General features: G+C 32.7%; 3 protein-coding genes across 4 annotated transcripts; all 3 read right to left on the reverse strand.

Moving 5' to 3' along the window:
* Positions 1–9,125: 9,125 nt before the first annotated feature.
* On the reverse strand, positions 9,126–14,089 carry LOC132744890 (uncharacterized). Its single transcript, XM_060733683.1, has 3 exons — positions 13,683–14,089; positions 12,354–12,458; positions 9,126–10,261 (listed from the first exon to the last, which is right to left on the reverse strand). The coding sequence occupies exons 1-3, from the start codon at positions 13,713–13,715 to the stop codon at positions 10,055–10,057; spliced, it is 345 nt and encodes a 114-aa protein (XP_060589666.1). The 5' UTR covers positions 13,716–14,089; the 3' UTR covers positions 9,126–10,054.
* Positions 14,090–14,982: 893 nt separating this feature from the next.
* LOC132744891 (EMILIN-1-like) lies at positions 14,983–17,403 on the reverse strand. 2 transcript variants are annotated; one of them, XM_060733685.1, is made up of 2 exons: positions 17,174–17,403; positions 14,983–16,817 (listed from the first exon to the last, which is right to left on the reverse strand). In XM_060733685.1, exons 1-2 carry the CDS (start codon positions 17,343–17,345, stop codon positions 16,513–16,515), a joined length of 477 nt encoding a protein of 158 aa, XP_060589668.1. In that variant the 5' UTR covers positions 17,346–17,403; the 3' UTR covers positions 14,983–16,512. The 2 variants fall into 2 exon arrangements, with proteins under 2 accessions (XP_060589668.1, XP_060589667.1); XM_060733684.1 differs by having other exon boundaries at positions 15,285–16,820.
* A 1,079-nt stretch (positions 17,404–18,482) lies between these two features.
* On the reverse strand, positions 18,483–19,535 carry LOC132744893 (complement C1q-like protein 4). Its single transcript, XM_060733686.1, has 2 exons — positions 19,304–19,535; positions 18,483–19,032 (listed from the first exon to the last, which is right to left on the reverse strand). The coding sequence occupies exons 1-2, from the start codon at positions 19,449–19,451 to the stop codon at positions 18,614–18,616; spliced, it is 567 nt and encodes a 188-aa protein (XP_060589669.1). The 5' UTR covers positions 19,452–19,535; the 3' UTR covers positions 18,483–18,613.
* Between the last annotated feature and the right edge of the window lie 1,319 nt (positions 19,536–20,854).

Raw genomic sequence — 20,854 nt, forward strand, 5'->3', positions numbered from 1 at the left:
AATATCGTTGAAAACTTTGACAGACATTCATGTGTGACATATTATGTTTCTCGTGCATGGGGCAATCGTAAATACAGATGGTGTTCAACAAAAATGATTGAAACATGTTCAGCATTTTATTATTCAAATTTGAGTGTCATTGATATGAGAGACAGATGTGAAAATGGTCAAACAGGACCAATTATAGTTGGAAGTGATTCCTTAAAAAATCTAGACTGCTGGGTTTGCAATCAACCTGACGTTAATTTGACCGAGAGTATCGTCAAACATTTATTTGGCGAAAGCTTAGGATTCATAAATCCCGACTCTTCTAACATTTGCGATAAACCATATAATCCGTGTTATGACGAAATTCCATCCTATAGTTTAAAACAACTCGTCAATCTGAACTTGGAGGAAGCAAATGATGGGACATTTTCGTTACGTAATTTAAAAGAAAACAGTTTATTCAATAGGAATCCAGGAATTATTACTTGTAGAACATGCGCCGACATTCAGTGTAAACATTATGAGATTACAAAGAAAGATGTAAAAATGAATGAAACGGGTATTTACCTGCCACATCTTAATTTTTTCTTTACGAAAGATAGGTATTTCATAAATAACACAAAAATGTATTTATGTCTAGATAAAACTCAACACGCCTATATCATGAAAGTTCAAACCAGTAATCTAGGAAAAGACCTTGTTGGGTCAGCTCTTACTTTTGTCGGTCTCATTGCATCTCTAACTTGTCTATTTTTGACATTCTTTCAGTATTTGTATTTCAAAAAACTACGTAATGATCACGGACGTATTATGCTTAATCTTGTAATTTCATTGTTTTTTGCCCAACTTCTGTTTCTTCTTTCTTTTTCGTTTCAAAACATTAAATCAGCATGCGTTTTAAGTGGAGTTCTGACTCATTATTTCTTCCTAGTAGCTTTCTGTGCAATGAATGTTGTAGGTATTCACTCATTTAAGACATTTTCAAATATGTTAGCGAATGATCCAGGAGGATACCGTGTATTGCTGTGGGTTATCTACAGTTGGACTGTACCTCTATTTTTTGTAATAACAGCAGTGGTTTTAGACTACGTTCATTTACCACAGCATGTAGCACCATTTCGTCCTCAGTTTGGAGAAAAGACTTGCTGGATAAACTCTTCAAAGGCGTTGCTAGTTTTCTTCATTGTTCCTCTTGCTCTTTTCAAGACTATTGATGTAATTTTCTTTTCGACCACAGCCGTGATAATTGCAAGACATATTCATCGAGGTTCCAAATTAAATTCTACCGCAAAGGGAAACCGATGTACTTTCCTCATCAATTTAAAACTTGCACTGATTATGGGTTTGTGTTGGATGTTCTCTTTTATTGCAACGTCTGTGGATAATTTGGTTCTCTGGTATATGTTTATTGTTTGTAACTCCCTGCAAGGGTTGTTTATATTTCTGAGCTTGGTTTGTTCTAGAAATGTGTGTTCTTTAATAAACCAGAGAATGAAAAGCTTTTCGGGTACGACTAGTGGTAACATGAACATGGAAGTCTTCTAGTTACCTCACTCTGCAGCGTCATTGTGGCAGAACAGAACATATTTTAAACTGTCCAGTATAGTATCTAGTGTTTACAAAATGTGTAACATATATTACGATATTTAAATGATAGATGTAGGATGAAATTGAATATGGTACATGCACTTTGAACGTATAATAAAACAGATGAAAAAAGTCTCGATCTCTTATTAAACAAAGTGATCCCTAAAGCATAAATCACAACAAAGTAACATAAGAATTGCAGACTCGGTTTGATTGAGTCTGTATATGAGGGATAATGAATAAGTGCAACATCCCTCACGCCCACTATCACCGGCTTGAGCGGTACTTAATTCTCAACACTTTATAATGTTGGCACCAAGAGCAATAAGCACCAAGCCATGAGCAATAAAATTACAATAATCTTCGAATAACTTTAAAAGTACACAAAGCAAACATGTTAATTTGAAATATATTATATTTTATTGTTTGAATTCTTTTCACTAATAGTCTATGATTACATATTTGATTGAATTCGATTTCATTTGTCTTAAAAGCTGAGTAAAGATATTTACTAAACATTAGTAGTTCTGATAAATTTTGATTATGTAACAGATTTAAAATTTTAACATACTTAGTATTGGTATCTATCAACCTCTCGTATATTTTTGTTGTTATTTGTTGTATTGCGCAATTGTGATTATAAAATTTTGCGAAGGTTGTTAAAACGACAAATATATAAATGTCAGACAAAATCCCCTTCGGACAAAATCCCCTTTCATGTATTTTTGAATATCTGGACATTATCCCCTCCATGGGTGGACAAAATCCCCTCCATAAAATTGCTACCTAGGACAGAATTCCTCTCATTTTAAACAATTAAAATGAATACTGTCAAACTCATTAAAATATTTTCATACTTATCAATTTAAAACAATTAAAGAAATTGCCTAATGAAATATATTTGTTATGCACTTGATAATTTACCACAATTATAATGATCACTGCTTAACTAATTGAATTGTTTTTATAATGATGATTTGGTTGATAAGTGATCTGAACAAATAAAAAAATGTCTTATCAGGCTTATATAATTATAAAGGTTAACTTGATACATAATTATAAATCAAGAAACAAAATTTTATTATTCATCAATTTTTATGGAGCATAATAATACATTATTCATCAATTTTAATGAAGCATAATAAAACATTAGAAACCTTTAAAACAAGTAGGTAAGGAGATTTTGTCCAGCCTTACAAAAACATGAAGGGGGTTGTGTCCACCCATGGAGGGGATTTTGTCCAGGTATATGCGAAAGGGGATTTTGTCCGAAACGGATGTCCGTACACCGATTAATATATATGATGTAACTTCTGATGGGACTAGCCAAAAACTTCGGAATTTGGAAGTTTCCGGAATTCAGAAGCTCGGAACTATCCAAACAAATAGAAACATTAGGATCACATTGAACATGATTTTTTTAACACATCCGTGATAAAAAAGGAAGCTTATTAAATTCCTAAAATGGCAAAATTTCAGGATTTTTAAAAAGTTATATAACTTCGTTGTATATTAAATTTTATTATCACCTATAACTGAACGTGTTGATACAAAAACATAATTTAATTGTTGTACAAAGTATGATTAAACTGTATTTTTTTCGTTTTTTCATCACAATATACTTCTTATTTTTATTTTTTTACACTTTAATTAAGTGTTTGACATGTTTGACAAGTTTTGATTGTCAAAATAATTGATTTCTTCTTATTGGAAGGAACTGACATTTTTACAGTCTTCATTATTATATTCCTTCACACCTTTTTCAATTTTAAAATTTTTATAACCTAATTTTTTACCGGAAAATCGTTCAAACTTTAAGTTCCGGAATTCAGAGGTATTTATTACTTAGAAACAGAAGGAGAAATTTGTGACCCTGAAAATGTTCGGATTCGAGAAGTTTCCGCATTTTTGAAGTTACACTGTTTGTGTGTGTGTAACTTTTGAATATTTATTTGAGTTCTAAATAAGTATGGCTCGTCTAATTACAATAAGTCAGTAATGAATATTTTAGATGAAAAGATATTGATACGCATAATAAAAATAAACTCAAAATAAAATTAGATTAACGATCCCTCATGAAATAAGAGTTCATCAATCTTTTTATTATTGACTGTTCATTCTTGGTAAAGTATTTATGGCGCAAACACAGAATATGTTATATGGCGAAATTGCAGCATAACTGATGAATGAAGATGTCCGCATGTATCTCGTGGCCACGACTTAGCTATCTCGTGTCCACGACTTAGTAACTCGTGGCCACGACATAGTGATTTGAAACCCAAAGCCAATTTATGCGGTCAATTATCCTGAGTCAGTTTTTTTTTCAACCAGACGAAGATGTGATTAACTTTAAAAATGAAAGATTTGTTAAGGGAGAGTTTAATTCTATGTATGAAGAATTGGATGAAGAAATTAGTGAAAATTAAATTTTGCAAGCGTGTAGTAAATTAAATAATTAAAAAACTGGAAGGCATGATCACTTTTTGAATGATTTTTTTTTAAACATGGCATTCTTGTGTTTCTTCCATATTTAACCAAGTACATGTAGTTTAATAAACTTTAAGGAAATGGGTGTTTTCCTGAATGCTGGTCAAACGGTTTTATTATCCCTTTGTTCAAGAAAGGAGACCCAGATCTTCCAGAAAATTATCATGGAATAACATTGCTTAGTACTTTAGGCAATCTATACACACGTATTTTAAACACAAGATTAACTAAATGGTCAGAATATTATAATGTATACATTGTGGCCAAGTCGGGGTCCAGACCACCGACAACATTTTCGTATTATATGAACTGATTACTCATATGCTGAACAAAAATAAACAGTTGTATGTTATATTGATTTCACAAAAGTCTTTTATTTTGTTGTAAGTGAAAACTTATGGCTGAAATTGATTCAACTTGGGATTTGAAGAAAACCTTTTACAAACTCTTAAGTCAATGTTCTCATCTATAAAATCAAAAATAAAGATAAACAATACGCTAAGTAATGATTTTCCTTTTAAATTGGGGGTCCGTCAAGGGAACTGTCTGTCCCTTTCTGTTTGCAATGTATTGAATGACTTGGAAGAAACTTTGATATTAAACGGATTTAAAGGTGTAGATATAGATACGTTTAAATTGTTTTAACTATTATATGCAGATAATATAGAAATAGTATCTGAAACTGAATTGGGACTTCAAAAAGGGCTCGACATCTTAAAAGATTATTGCGAAAAATGGAGACTTCCAGTTATTTCTAGTAAAACAAAGGTAATGAAATTCAAAAAAGTGGCAGAAATAGAACGAATTTAATTTTCAAGTATGGTGGAACAGATTTAGAAATTGTTTTCAGGTTTTCTTATATAGGTATTTTCTAATCCTACATATGATGCGTAAGCCGGCCAGGCAGTAAGATCAATCTATTTTCTGAAACTGTATTTACAAAAAATCACAGATCTTCAAATGAAACATGTTTTAGAACTTTTTTGATAACCTTATCTTCAAATTTTGAATAACGGATGTGAAATTTAGGGCTTTGCGTAAATGAAGAAGTTTGAAAACATTCATGCTTATTTCAGGCATCTTCTTACAGGTTATCTGCAGAGTTTGGATTTAAAGAATACTTAAAAAAGATACATGCGGTTAAATTTCAAATCGCATTAACATAATTCCGGTTAAACAATTGAAATAGGCCGATGACACAAACCAAATAAAATACCTAGAAATGAAAGAAAATGTTATACATGCAAAACTCTTAAAGGGACGATTTTCTTTTTTATATTGGGTTTTTTGAAAAAAAAAAAAAAAAAAAAACCGGGGGGGGGGGGGGGGGGGGGGCGTGAAACGTTATTTTTTTTTCCTTTTTTAATGTTTTTTTATATTTTTATAAAAAATTTTAACTGTTTTTATTTTTTAGTTTAAAGCCCCCATTGGCTTATTGTTTTGCAGATTGTATAAGAGTATTCTAATGTGTAAATTCATTTGCTGTAACCTTTTGTTAAATAAACTATCTATCTATATTTGTTGTTTTTAGGTTACTGTACATGGCCGCTGTACAGTGACTAAGAGACCTACTTTGGACTCAAAAGTCATATGTTTGGCCGATGCTCTGTGGAAATTGAATGTGGATAGATCATCACCACATCGTGCTTTAAAATTTACCATTTAAGGACATGACTGGTCACATGTGTAAGGTCCGAACTAAACATCAAAAACTGCTTTTGATGGCTCAACGGTCAGATTGACCCTTATTTACATAGAATAGAAACATACATATCTTCTGTATGCATTTTACAAATTTATTGTTGAAATTTTGGAAACAGTTATTTCCAAATATCTATATGAAAGAAATATATTGGTATATTCCTTATCATTGATTAGTGCATGCATAAAATTGTTGCTAAACGACGAAACCCCTTTTCTAAATAGAGGGTAGTTTTTTCTGAAACATTAAATTCTTTTTTCGTACCACTGGTGTATTCATGTGTGTTAAATACCAGGGGCATTCTATGTTACAGCTCCTTCCAGAATCAATATTAAACACGGAAACAACAGGCCAAGACTACATTTATTGTGGGCAAACATTGGAAAATAACTGTGGTCTTGTGTCATAATTATAACATTTGTAAATTGTATAGAAATATTCTTTATCACATATAACTTTATATATAACTTTTGTAACGTAACTTTGCTCCCCTTTGCTTTTTTGGTGGCATTTTAAAAACAGTATGTCAATCAAAAGTTCTAAATGTGTAGGTCACATCAAATTGTCAAATGATATCAACAGAAGAAAGCTTGTTACACACTTGCATTTATAATTTTCATTTTAAAAGTAACATTTTTGTAAATTTGTGACTAACACTTTTGGAATCAAATATAATAAAACAGCCACCAATACATTTAAGTTTTGTTGTTTGTTGTATATCATTTATACATTCGTATGTTCTTTAACGTAAAAATGCTTACAGACGTTTTAAACCAATATTTGTTTTAGTCTTGCCTACGGTAAATAATTCCTGTCATTTCTAGATAAAATATTTGCTTTGGCTTTAATTTATTTATAAATGTCTCATTTTTTAATTCCCGCAGTCACTGAGTGATATTTATTCAGAAACGTCTCTGTCCCAGAGGGATGTAATTTATATCCATTAACTAATTGCAGACTGTTATAATCATTTGTTTTTTCACAGCAAAACAATTTACATGTATCTAGGTCAGATTTGTTAAACAGATTGCATTCGCATAATTAAATTATGGTGTGCTCTGTTACACCGCACTTTGGTGTCAAACGCCTTTTGGGGTCCATGGTGTGTTACAAACTAAGGGGTCCAGCCCCATAGTGCATTACGCACTTTGGTAACACACTTTGGTGTCAGATTTGGACCCCAGAGTTCGTAACACAGGTGCATACACAAATTTTAACGATACAAACGACCGCCAATAGGGAACAAAACATTAACATCAGAAAAATGAATTTAAGAGAGAGTTTAAGTAATATATTGCAGTTTACTAAATATAGGGAGTGAAGTAGGCGGACAACAATAGTAGAGGAAATTTTATTTTATTTGTTATATCTAGAGTAACTTTGCAATTTAAAATAAGTTTTGAATTTTAATATTCAATTATATGTCTCATAGAAGAGAGAGCCCTTTATGAAATATATATATATATATATATATATATATATATATATATATATATATATATATATGTGTGTGTGTGTGTGTGTGTGTGCGTGCGTGTGCGTGTGTGTGTGTGTGTGTGTGTTTGATGTGTATTGAGTGTAATGATGCATATTCTTGCATATCTGCCGGATTATCTGCTGCTTACAATGGTACTAGAAAAAGATGTATGATACACCCTGTGTAAGGCAAGTATCGTGCTTTAACTGACGCCTTAAAGACTCGTTAAGCTGCATACTTACATCCCAACAGAGCCCCTAAGACGTCCGGGATGATACAAACACGACCGGGGTACGAACGGTAACAACCGGAGTACATCCGTAACTCTGCCGGCAACGCCCGGGATGATCCGGGAACGTACGGCATTCGACCCCGGATGGACTAAAATGTTAAATATCACCGGGGTGGTCCGGATGATCCGGGATGTATAGCTTTGCTGGCTTCATCCTTAGCTCTGATTGGCACGACCGGGGTTACACTGGAAAAGCACCGTATCTCTGCCAGCACAAACCGGTGATGATCCAGTGTAAAATATCGCCGGTAGAGCTACGATAGAGCCTCGGTGAATGCCGGCAAAGCTCCGGAGGATGCCGGCAGAGCCCAAGAGGATGACGAAAGAGAGCTACTGTTGATCCTTGTAGAGCTCCAGCAAAGCCCGGTTCATTTCAAATTAATCACGGCAATTAGCGATGATTGCACTTGTTTGTATTAAAACGCTTCCCCATTTCACTTCTGTCGAGTCCTGCTTAAAGATTATTCAGAAAATCATCATAAATCACAGTACAGGAACAATAGATATTATATTAAATGAAAATTATGTATTAAACTTATCATTTTCGCGCGTTTTAAATCCACCATGGTTCTACCGGGGCTCTATCTGGATCGACCGGGGCTCTGCCTGGGTTAACCGGCGTCATCCAGGAACGACCTGGAAATCACTGGCATAAACCGTAGCTTCACCTGGGCTCTGCTTGATATTTCTGAGAGTATCATGGGTGGTTAGTTTGGATTAATCGTGTTGCTGTTGGGGCAAGTGTGACCACAACAGTAATTTCGCCCCGATAGTCCCGGCTCATCCCAATAACTTACCGGGGTAGTCCCGGGCTCTGCTTGGAGTGAGACCGCAGCTTTAAAGCCGTAATCACTCCGGTCTGTACCGGCAATCGGTGTGAGATTCTTTTACGAGATTGCAACCAAACAGACATTAATTTTAAGTCATTTACTGATCGAGAGAGCATGGTCATTCCGTTGGGATTTAAAATTGTTTTACAAACTATATTTACTTCTATTTGTTTGATTGTTGACATGTATATTTTTTAACGTTTTCATTAGCGATGTCTTGTGGTCCACATATTTAGGACTATCGAACATTGTGAAGAAGTAAAAGCTGTAGCCCTCACGCAATTTACTTTGATAAATGTTACTCCTAACTTACTTGTTACAACTCATTGTAATAGAATTTGAATTGTTTGAAAATAAGATACAAAGGATATTTACTTCACTATATTACATCCCCATTAAGGGCAAAAGATAGCACCAAAACGTATCAAGTAAATGGCTGTCACCACAAAATACTCTTTGAAACATCTGTTATTTTCTGGAAAACATTTACAATTTTTGTGATTTAAAACAAAACTGATGTGAATGAATCCTTTAAAATAGCAGGTGTTTCGAAAATCATTCGTACAAATTTAAAAGTAAGATTATTCGATGTCGTAATGACGTATCGACCCACAACTTAAATATGGAAGATTTAAAGAATCGTAATTTGATATTGAGAAACAGAAAAAAAACAAAGCATCAAATGTATAAAGAAAAACATCTTTATAAATATAACAGAAAAAGACATGCGTATAAAATGCAATAATCTACAAAACGTAACAATATTTACGCGCACAAAACTCCTAATTTAAATGTATGAAAAAAATATTATTCTAACACAATTAATTATTGCAAAGTGAACACACTCCATTAAATCTATCGTTGGTGTCATGTTAGATGTCCTGAAGGCATCTGTATATCAAATGTTCTAGCGACATGCGATACATGTTCTGGTATTTAAAGCATAATTTGTCCTGCCATGGACCGTAACATTTACAAGTTCATCAACTGTCATATCAAACTGTCATATGTTCATTGTGTATTTATGCCTACTGTATAGAATAAGTATTTGTTGATGTTGTGTTTGTTGCACACCGGCTAGCAATGGTTGTTGGTATATTTCAAAGGTATCTAGCCGGTGGTACAATTGCACCGGTTGGCACACGACGCGACAGTCGCTTTATAGAACGGCATTTTATCTCGTATCCTATTGTTATAAGTCATTTCGTATGTCTATTGTTGTGGCCTAGAGTGATATTCGTTATGATATAATTCGTAAATTGCGTTGCATTGTAAAGTATTGTATCTGTTGACATATGCCGTATCAAATGTACAAACGTGTTAATGTAGTGCCCGATGGTAGGACAAGCACAAATTCTAACCTTTTGATGTATTGAATGTCGCTTCAAATTTCATAGGTCGACCTTCACCTACAAGAGTGACATTTAACAACTGAAATGACACCCACAATCCAGATTCCGTACACCACTGAAAATTACTACTCATTCTAATTTTAATGAAGACCATACCATGTCTTATCTTTGTGTCTGTCCGAAAAAACTTCTCCTTATCCATTAGAATGACTTAAAAACATGTTTGTGTTACTCATTCAAACGTGAACTGCTACCCTATTCTATATCTAAAGGCACTTTTTTTCTTATAGAAATATAATAAATGATGTTTGCGAAATAATATAAATGGTTCTGCCGTCTTTATTTTTTCTTTTTGCCCGATTTTTTGCCTGATTTCTTTCCAGATTTTGCTCTTGAGCTTTTCGCACTCTTTGACCTTGAAGATTTTGCAGACGACTTTGCACTGCGTGCACGTGATGACGATGATCCGCGTCCTTTAGCAGCTTTAGGGTCTACTTCGTCTTTCGGTCGAGGGACATATTCTACTCTGTTACCCTGACATTTCTTCTGTAAACATAAAAACATATAAAATATTACTAGTATGTGGTGGGCTATTTAAAGTGATTTTTGAACAAACGCTTTAATCCATAACCTGCCGTATTTCCTAAATGAACTTAGTCTAGCTTTTATCTCTGAAACTGTCCATTATTACTTTTAGTGATGTCAAGGTTCTCTGCCAAAATTATAAAATGTCTGCATAGAATAAACGGACTAGCAGTGGTTCCATTAGGGTAAGGGTTAACAGTTGAAAGTTTACCTTGGCATTCCTGAGTAAATGCACACGGGTGTGTCTTTTTCTAATTTTAAATCAAACATGTAAAATTAAAAATCTATTTTAATCGTTGAAATCTTTATTCTAATCAAGTATTTTCTTTATTGATATAGACCATCAAGATCAATATTACAATGATGAAATATGATTGATTCGATTGAGACATTTAATTCAATATGTATAAACTATATAAAGAAAAATTATTAATATTATCCTTACAAGAAACTAAATGTACTATTTAGTATTCTCAGGGCACTTTTTAATTACAGCTTTAACTGTAAAAAATCTGTCTAAAATTGATGCATGCTTAGAAAATTTGATTTACACATGATGGACAGTATTCTATTTATAAGTAACTTAGTAGAATTTTTGGCAATGTAACGAACTCAATAATGTGTTACTACAATATTCTCGAAATTCTTCCAGATTATGACTACATTAAGAAATCGAAATAATATATTTTTTTTTCAAATGAGATCGGTCCGTTTTTACATTTATATGGTATAATTGATTTATTTATTCGGCATCAACTTGTCATTAAACACTTGTATATCATATTTTGCACTATGTGAAAATTTCAACCCACTAAGTAGATTGATGTCTGTTACTCCATTAAATATGTCGGGCTGTCGTCGCGCCGTGCAGATTTAATTTTATTAATGCTGACTCTAAACAGTAACATAGAAGTTAGGCTGAATCATCATACATTGTTTTAAATTTGTCTTTTTTGTTAGGTTTAATGTCGCACAACACACTTTAGGTCAAATGACGATTTTCAAGCTTTGCTGGTGGAGGAAGACCTCAGGTGCCCCTCTGTACATTATTTCAGGCACAAACGAGCATCTGAATAAAACCACCGATGTTCCCTAATTCAATCTAAATATCCTTAAAGTGAATAAGTCTATAATGGGATGTATGGAAACCATAAATAATATGTATATTAAGCATCATACGAGACAACAAACCACAAAATAATTAAAAACGAATGTTGTTGGTGTGTGTGAGATACAGGATCCTATATCACACATTTATATGAGTCGTGTCACGACAAAACCAACGTTATGCGTTTGCGACCAGCATGGATCCGGACCAGCCTGCGCATCAGCACAGTCTGATCAGGATCCATGCTGTTCGCTATCAGTTTCTCTACTTGTTATAGGGTTTGTAAGCGAACAGCATGGATCCTGATCAGACTGCGCGGATGCGCAGGCTGGTCTGGATCCATGCTGGTCGCAAACGCACTATGTTGGCTTTGTCATGGCGCGGCTCATATATGATAGCAGCCAATGAAGTATTTTATAACAAAACATTATTATTATTATTATTATTATTACGCATATATTTCTTCGTTTTTATCAATATTTGAAATACTTAGTGAAAATGTGCCCATTGTAGACCTATCACTTAAAAACAGGAATGGTTTTTATACTCTTTGGTTATTACTTGAAACACTAAATTGATTAAAAAAACTGTTTGTTTATAACAATGTACTGGTTAACTGGTGGAAAACACAATGACAACTGTTGCCAACAATTAATATTTACAAATGAGAGAGACTATCTATATGGCCTAATTTTAGACACTTTCTAAAAAGTCGTTGTTCGCACCATTTAATTCTATTATATACTTGTATACCATTGAATTATTCTGTAGGATAATATTTTATAACTATATACCAGATCGCATCATTTTGAAATCTGATTCAAATCTTGCTTTCTGAATGAAGTGGTTGATTACTTTTCCAATGTTATGTAGAAATGAATACCCTGTTTCGAAAATTCAACCCTTTTAAGTGATGAGATACTTTCATAAATACTTTATTCTTACTTGATTGCAGATTCGACACTGTGTTGAGTCGTTCATTAAGCCTACAAAATCCCCGTGAAGACATTCCCGGCAGTATCTTGTCCCACACCATTTACACATGTACGTCTGAAAATAGAACAGGAGGAATGAACCAGTTGTATGACGAATGATTTTACTTTTTTTATTTAATTTTTTTTATTCATCTATTTCTTTTTTTATTTTTGGTTTTAAACACAGTTGTTTAAAAAAAAGAATCTTATATATAATGTATCAAAGAAATTTTCAGTCCACTACGTAGACTTTTCACCTTTTTGTGGCTTCAGAGTTGCACGAGACTGACCCAAATATGGCTCAAACCAGGCACGACCTTCAGGTTGAGAAACAGCCTTAAGTATTAGGCCATCATTCGTAGTTTTTATTAAGCGACAACTTGTTATTAATAAATAATTAAGTCTTTGAATGTCTGTAAAACAAGATACTGCTTGTATTATTTTCTCATTAAGACATATTTTTGATAATTAACTGTTCGCTGCGTTAAATTCTTCTCAATGTACATATAATGTACGGTCTTTTGTTACAGTTCACATTACAATGTATCAACAATTTACAGTTACCTTTAAATAAAGCTTTAAACTAAACAAACTTTACCGGTCTACGTTAAATATATTTTGCTATTTCAATAGTATAAGTGTAGAATAGGGTGATACAATTACTACCGTTTTTCTTTAAAAGTAAAAGCAATATTTCCCTACCTCACCCATTCAATGAAATGTTTAAGTAAATGGCAGGTTTCTTTTATACAATTAATTAAAATGTCATTATGCTATGAAGCTTACAATTCCGATATTAGACTGAAACATTCTGAAATATTTTATTTATTTTACAAACTGTTCATTTGCATGGGTAAAAATCATTTTGGAACACACAATAGGAAATTAGCCGATCTTATATATTGTAGAGTTATTATGAGATAATATTATGTTTTATCTTAATCCCTATTGTGTATTATTTGTTTATGAAGCATTCAAATAAATTACAAACAATAATATCTATATGTTATAAAATTGTAAGTGTGCGTGACAATTGGTGTTCAAATGACGGTAGATCGGTATACCTTCGTACTTTATGAGAATGAACTTCCGGGCTGAATAAATAAAACCCATTTAGAAATCTCTTTATTGTTTTACTACGTAATGTAAAACCATCTGTTGTGATCTCTTATATAGAAACTGTCGTATAGTTAACCTAGTCTAACCGTTAAAATTATCTGTCATACAGAATTGTGTATTCTTATTTAACAAACAATTTCACACAAAAAAATGTGAAAATAAAAATAGATAAATCACTTACCGTATTAGTAGTTGTACAACCCCATCGACACATTTTTGTATCACTCAGCCTTAAACAGGTTTTTAAATCAAACAAAACAAGTGTCCCAAGTCGTAAATTTTCATATTAAAATCATTTCAACTGTTCGTATTCAATCCAATTGCAAAGCCTGTTTTCATTCATATTTAATAAATATATTTATTCAGACATATTTTTACATTCAATACATATACGGTATAATCGATCTGTATATTCGCGGTTTAAAACCGGCGAGCTCGCGGACATAAATTATTTCACTTAACAACGCACAGTAAACAATGGTTTCCATTTAACTTTAACTGACGAGCGGTATTACTATCTTTCCAACATTGATTTTCGATTTTTTGGAGAGTTGTGTGTCATAAACTTAATACGTTCAAATCAAACTGAAATTAAGATAAACGACTGAAAAGGACGGGTTATTCTTAATCTTGAATGATATTTGAAGTTCAGCGGGGTTTTGATAACAAATTTTATTAAGTTTAAAGGGGGGGGGGTAAAAAGCAGAAATAAGATATGGCTTTTATATGATATGCTTATTGTCGGTGTAAAACGCTTGTCATGTTAAATTATTGATTTCAATGTTTTGCTTTTAATTTCTTATCATATAGATTTATCAAATCAATTCATTTACTTTCACTTCAATTTAAAGCTTTTAGTTTGTACGCAGAAAATAAAAAGAAAGCATTTTTTTTCGTATTGATATAAGAGGTGAAATGTTTACGCTAATGACACGAGAGGTTTAAGATATAGTCTTAACTTTCGTTAATGACTTCTTATTTACTTATTTGTAACAAATGACTCTTAATCCTATCTTAAAGTTTTCATGCTAAAAATGTAATATTTCTAGGAGAATGACATGCCTGACGCTTCAAAATGATTTTCTTATATAGGGCTGACCGACAAAATTTTCGCAAAATGTCCCTAGAGATGACTAACCCCCTTTTGTTACCTGAAATTTTCTGCTGATCACATAATTGACATATACATTTTTAAAATGCAAATATCCAGATGAAACATTATCCTAGAAACCTGGAAACGTTTTATTTTCTTGAGAAAACAATTCAGTGTTAGGTTCTTTAATAATGTTCATACTAGTATACATCACATTTTCATGTCCCATTGAATCAGATTAAAGCATTTTGTAGCCATTTACTAGCCCTGACATTGTTACAATACAGTTATCTGACCTTTAGCAACGAGGCGATACGGAAAGAAGACATTTTTTGATTGTCTGACAACATATTTTACTTATGATTGGGTGTAATGAGTTTCCATTACCGTCCATAAACAGGCTCAATCAAACAGAACCTGCAACATATTCAATTTTGTCGTGTTGGGCTTTCTTTAGGGATTCTGTATTTGTCTATTATATTCTATAACTACACACCCTCGCGAGATCCTGGTACAGTGAAAGCACCATATCATCATCTTATTGCTAGAATCCTTGCTGCGTGTACAGTTTTAGTTAACATGCTTATAATATATCACCGATATGCCCAGATGTGTAAGATGTCAAACTTTGTATAACTATATGACAGTTATAACACCAAGTAAGTTAACATAGTTCCGCAGACCTAGGAACTAAGTAATGTTGACTCGAGTTTAGCTGTCCTACAAAAATAAACCCCAAACAGTACATAATACAATTAAACAGATTGAAATATGTGATAATTCTTTGACTAAAAAATATTTTATATTATTAAAATAAATACTGCTAAGACGTATATCGAACTTGTCCAACTCAAAACTTATAGTACATTTCAATTCAAGAATTATCTTTAAGGCAAATAAACATTATCGTGTGTTCAATATGAATTTGACAAAAAAAGAAGAAGAAAAAATGTTTTGCGGTTTTCATCGCATTTCTTATAGAAACTATAGACAAAGCAGAATAATGATGGTGTTATTTAATTGGAGACCGGCATTTTCTTATGCGTTTAGTCTTGATGCTTAGAAAAGACATAACCTCATTGTATATAACAAATGTTTATACTGGAAGTTCTTTAAAACTTGCACTAATATTAAACGTAGGTGGGTTTATTTACGTTGTCAAAATTAGCAGAATATCATTTTCATTTTTTGGAAACATGGGGAATTAAGCATGCAGTTCTCTATTGATACATTGAATGTACATTCCTCGTCAGACCCGATAACAAGAATTTCGTATTTATCATTATTTTTCTCAGCAGGAATCCATTGTATACTTGGGTTGTCAATGACCAAATGAGGTGCGTTGGGGCTTTACATATTGGAAAGTCCATGAATAAGCTTCATGGAACAGATATATTTTACAAACCATGGATATGACATGTGGACTACCAGGGTCATTTGTCCTATAGATATTAACGTTTTACTGTTAAGGAATAGGTTGCAGTATAACAGTCCGACAACTTCATACTTCGTCCAGTATCAAAATACAAAATTTATTATAAAATCAAATCATGGAACATAATAAGGGAAATGCGTCGAATAGAGATCATAGGGGAGCTCCGAAAGGCAACGACTGCGAACAGTGCACCATTTGGTGCTCTGTTCGAAAAGCTCGTATTACTAATAGGGTGTGACATTGTGCAAAAAACTTACTAGTATTCATGACAAACTTACATCATAAAGTAATATTCAAGCTCAATTATAACCTAAACCCTTGTAAATTGGTCAGTTTTATGTTATTGTTTATGGGAAACTAAATACCAGCTCCGTACAACAAAACACCGGAAAATGAAGTAAATTTATAACTTGCACCACCGTCGATGTGAAAATTAGAAACACCGTACGCTTGTATCAGGACTCTATCTCCAGTTCTAAGTTTCTAAATGACTAAATTTCCACCTTGATCATTATGTTCGACCTGAATACCTTCTGCAACAACATCCACTTTGTTTTGACCATTTACTAGAAGTCGTAACAACGCCTGATCTTGGCCGTACTCTCCAACAAAGTATGACAACAAGTAAACGCCGTCAATCGGTACGGTAAACACTCCGGTATTTGTATCATATGCGTCGCCGTCGTTGATATATGCCTTGTCGAAAACGATGGTTTGTCCAATAACGATGTTATTTAGCACATCATCTAGAATTGCAGAAAACGATATACCGACTGGAGGGCTGACGTCTGCTACAATAAATAATAAACCTATATAAGTTAAAACGTTATGTTCCTTAAATTGGGGATTGTTATGGTCCTGCATTGATCACCAGAATTGGTATTTCATAGGTTCAAAAAAAGAGTGTTTAAACACTAATTTAAATAACTTTTGTTCTCTTAATCAAAATCATCATGGTTCGTAAGTAAAGTTCATTCAAATATGGTGAGACGGATACTTCGAAAACAACGTTTTTGTAAAATTGAGTCAATTTTGCATTAGATTACTAATAACTGAAATAACGTATTAAATGAACAACATATTATTTTTTAATTGTCCAAAATGACAATAATAATTTAGTACTATGACATTGTATAAAATTTACCTCGTTTATTTCTTGCCATTAAACTATTTTGTTCAACTGATTTCTCCAATTTTGCCACTGTTCTTTGAAGTTCATTCACTTGCTGCAACAATGTTTGGTATGAATTTTCAATAGGATAAGCATATACAGCAGTAAATGCTAGAAACAGAAGTACCACACATAAACGCATCATTACGTGAATACAAGTCTATACTTTGATTACACTTATTGATATGACAAGGCCATATATGTTTTAAGCAAGTGTCGTGGTCTCCCCATGATGCTTCCTCCATATAATGGCATTTGTTAACAACATCTCTGTGTTTCTAACGTCTAAAAACATTCGACTGAATCGTGCTTTTACATACATTAAAAAATCACGTTTAAACATTTTAGGTTTGTTCTAATCTTCATTTATGTAACCTAGATTTGTAATTCATGGGTAAACAAAATGAAAGGTAAATGACTGGAATGTCGATGGAAACATAACAAGTCAACAGTATATACCCGATATCTTGATGCACCCCCACCCTTATGCATTAATCAAGAATTAAAATGTTTTAGTCTAAAGTATTAATTTTGCTCGACAAAATTATCAATATCGTTTGTAAAGTTTTGTAATTTTTCTGCCATTCTTAATACAAATATGTTTCTTAAGAGTATGGCGATCTCATGAATAATAGAAGTTGGAACAGTTTTGACAAAGCAAATAGTCAATCGGAACGTCCTCGGCTATTTTTTATAATAACCTCGTAGTTAAAACAGATTAAAAGAGGTTCTACCACGTGGTTTTAGATGTAAACAGAAACAGAGAATAATATGTAAAACAAATGTATATATTTGACAAAAAAGGAGAATAAAGTCTGTTTCGGTACAATTATGATTGAAAATATGTCTGACAACAATTTTCAATTTAAATTAAATATGGCTGCTGATGTACATGTACACTTTTAAACAAATCTAACTAAATATCAACAGATTTGCATTTTGTACATTCGGTTTCTTCAACCATTATAGTAAATATTTTAATAATGTATTGTTTGCTTTTGTATGTATGAATTCGCTTATTTTACGTGGACCTTTATTGATTTATTGGGGATAAACTTGCAGACAACTACCAGCATTAAATCGCTTTTTGTTAACATGTTTAGTTTTTAAGCGTAGGTAAGACCGAAATATCGCTCATACTATTGTGTTCGAGGTCCTTATCCGGCAACTGACGGAAATGGCTTAAAAGTTGCAATTGTGTACAAGTCGGAGTAGTAACAATCGAACAATTAATACAGATAATTTTAAAGGTTTATAAATTTTCAGATAATACTATACTTTTTCCATTTTTTTAAATTTTCTATAAAATACAAAAAACTAAAGAATCTATGTTAAAATTTAAATACATCAAGATCGGCACCAGCAACGTCAGTCCAAAACATACATCTTGAATATATTCTATTATTCCAGTCTCTATGCATACAATAGGACACCAGAAAACGACGTATACCAGTAATTTGCACCGCCGTCAATATGGACGTTTGAAGTATCATATGCCTGAATCAAAACTGTATCCCCCGCATGCAGCCTCAATATCACTAAATTCCCTCCCTGATCATTATGACGATCTTGCAAACCTTCAGCGACGGCATCAACTCTATTTTCACCATTGACTACAAGTCGTAAAACAATCTGATCATTGTTTATTTCGGCTACAAAGTAAGAAAAGAGATAAACGCCGTCCATTGGTACCGTAAACTCGCCATTTTGGGCATTGTATGCGTTTCCTTCGTTAAGGAACACTTTGTTGAAAACAATGGTCTGTCCAATTACGATATTAAACAGTGCATCATCAAGAACTGCGGAGAATGATACGCCTGATTCGACGAAAGCTGAAACGTAAACGAAGTGAACATTAAAGAATTGTCCTTTAGATCCAAGACTAAGTAAGTCAATGAGAAATATTATAACAAATACCATTAAATCTAACATACAAATAACTCTTTAACAAGTACGTTATAAAAACAATAAAAACATAAAATTATACATGGTCATCTTTCAAATACATCGTTAAATGGTTTTGTCTTCTTCTGAAATGCATTATCTCTAGTATAGACTAAGTAAAATAATATTAAAAATTGGAGAAAGTAAAAGTTAAGTTACCCCGTTTATTTCTTGCTAGAGAACTTGACATCAAATTTGCAACCGTGTTTTCCATTTTTTCCATGCGCTCTAGCAATGATATTTCTGCAGGAATAGCCTGTACACCACATAACACTGCAGCTACTACAAACGCTAAATATGCCTTCATAGTAAAGAAATGTCTACTATTTTGTATACTTTCAAGCAGAGTAGTGTCTGTATAACGGCTATTTATTCTTTAACTGTTACAGCAGATGTTAAAATATTAAATAGTATTTAAAGTCAACAAAATTAATGTGTGTCTAGAAGCAAACGAATGTCATATACATGCATAGTTAAAATTATCTTTTAATAATCGCTGAAAAAGGTCAGACCAGATTGCACAATATCATGAACGAATGTAAAGCTGCTTGGCGAAGGTTATATAAAACAACAGTTTTTAATTAAACATTATACGGCATAATTTGCTATATATGTTGATAACAAAAACATACTTGCAAAAGCCGTGTATAGAACTAGTATTTTAAGATTTTAAAATGTGTCTATATGATTCTGAATAAATTAACGGTTGCAAACATACGACAAGAGCAAGTAGGCGCATGCTGTTTACACATAACCGTCTCTCACGTAATCATTCAACAAATTCCTAGGCTTTTGTTAAGCATTGTAGAGAACATATTCCTTCATTAACATCTAATTTAACAGTCGTTATACAACGGCGGGGTTAACACATGCGTTATTAGTCAAAAATAATAATCATTAAGAATAATAAGTCGTATAAATCATCACATTAGTTTGTCTTTACAATTTAAAGAATAAAGTGATTTCATTGGCCTGATAATGATGTTGAACATGAAGTGATTTAAAAGCTAAAAGGCAAAAGCAGCAACTAATCACACTCGGAACTTCGTGCGATCCTTGTTAAAATGAAAATACTACAAGGTCAATATACATGTACTTTTATAATAATCCTAGAGAAGTGCTTCAGATTATCGTCACTCATTACCATTCATATTATACAAAATAAGCCGAAACACAGGTATACCAATCATTCATTGTTTCAAAAGTTACGGTTCATATACATATATCAAATGTTTAACCACAATGTATTTTATGGCCTGAATTCAGGTAAAATTTGATGATCTTGAGGAAGAGGTTCGCTCTGTAAAGATCAGGGTTAGATAAACCATTAGGTATGTTTTGTCAGTATTAACGGCATTGTCTGCTAGTCTCTTACGTATGCAAGCTTGATATTCAAAAAGGTAAGGATAAGCAAAGATCCAACCGTACAGTATATTAATTACAAATGTATTCTGCTAGTCTTAAAAATATCTATTTCACGCGTTTCCTCAGTAAAGCGTTGTTCGTAACGTGTATAGTTTGCAATGTAAACTACTGATCACAACTTGTGCACGAGTCTTACGCGCTTGATAGTGTATTATTTTAAGGTTTATTTGACCATTTAAAAACTTTATGTGAAAATAGATGTACTAGTCATTCGAGATCTATCAATGATTTTACTAGCTTACTGGTTTTTTAGGTTTAATGAGTTAAGTAATTTTCATTGTAACG

Source organism: Ruditapes philippinarum, unplaced genomic scaffold (genome assembly GCF_026571515.1).
Source record: "Ruditapes philippinarum isolate M1 unplaced genomic scaffold, ASM2657151v2 ctg1794_1_1_1_1, whole genome shotgun sequence".
Lineage (NCBI taxonomy): Eukaryota > Metazoa > Mollusca > Bivalvia > Venerida > Veneridae > Ruditapes > Ruditapes philippinarum.

Bases quoted from the DNA above. Each gene is read 5' to 3' on its own strand.
- LOC132744890 (XM_060733683.1), bottom strand. From the start codon at position 13,715: ATGTGTCGATGGGGTTGTACAACTACTAATACG. The intron at 12,459-13,682 runs GTAAGTGATTTA...TTCTATTTTCAG, and splicing joins GTTGTACAACTACTAATACG to ACGTACATGTGTAAATGGTG. The intron at 10,262-12,353 runs GTAAGAATAAAG...TTATGTTTACAG, and splicing joins AGTGTCGAATCTGCAATCAA to AAGAAATGTCAGGGTAACAG.
- LOC132744893 (XM_060733686.1), bottom strand. From the start codon at position 19,451: ATGAAGGCATATTTAGCGTTTGTAGTAGCTGCAGTGTTATGTGGTGTA. The intron at 19,033-19,303 runs GTAACTTAACTT...TTTACGTTTCAG, and splicing joins TCTAGCAAGAAATAAACGGG to CTTTCGTCGAATCAGGCGTA.
- LOC132744891 (XM_060733684.1), bottom strand. From the start codon at position 17,345: ATGATGCGTTTATGTGTGGTACTTCTGTTTCTAGCATTTACTGCTGTA. The intron at 16,821-17,173 runs GTAAATTTTATA...TATTTATTGTAG, and splicing joins AATGGCAAGAAATAAACGAG to CAGACGTCAGCCCTCCAGTC.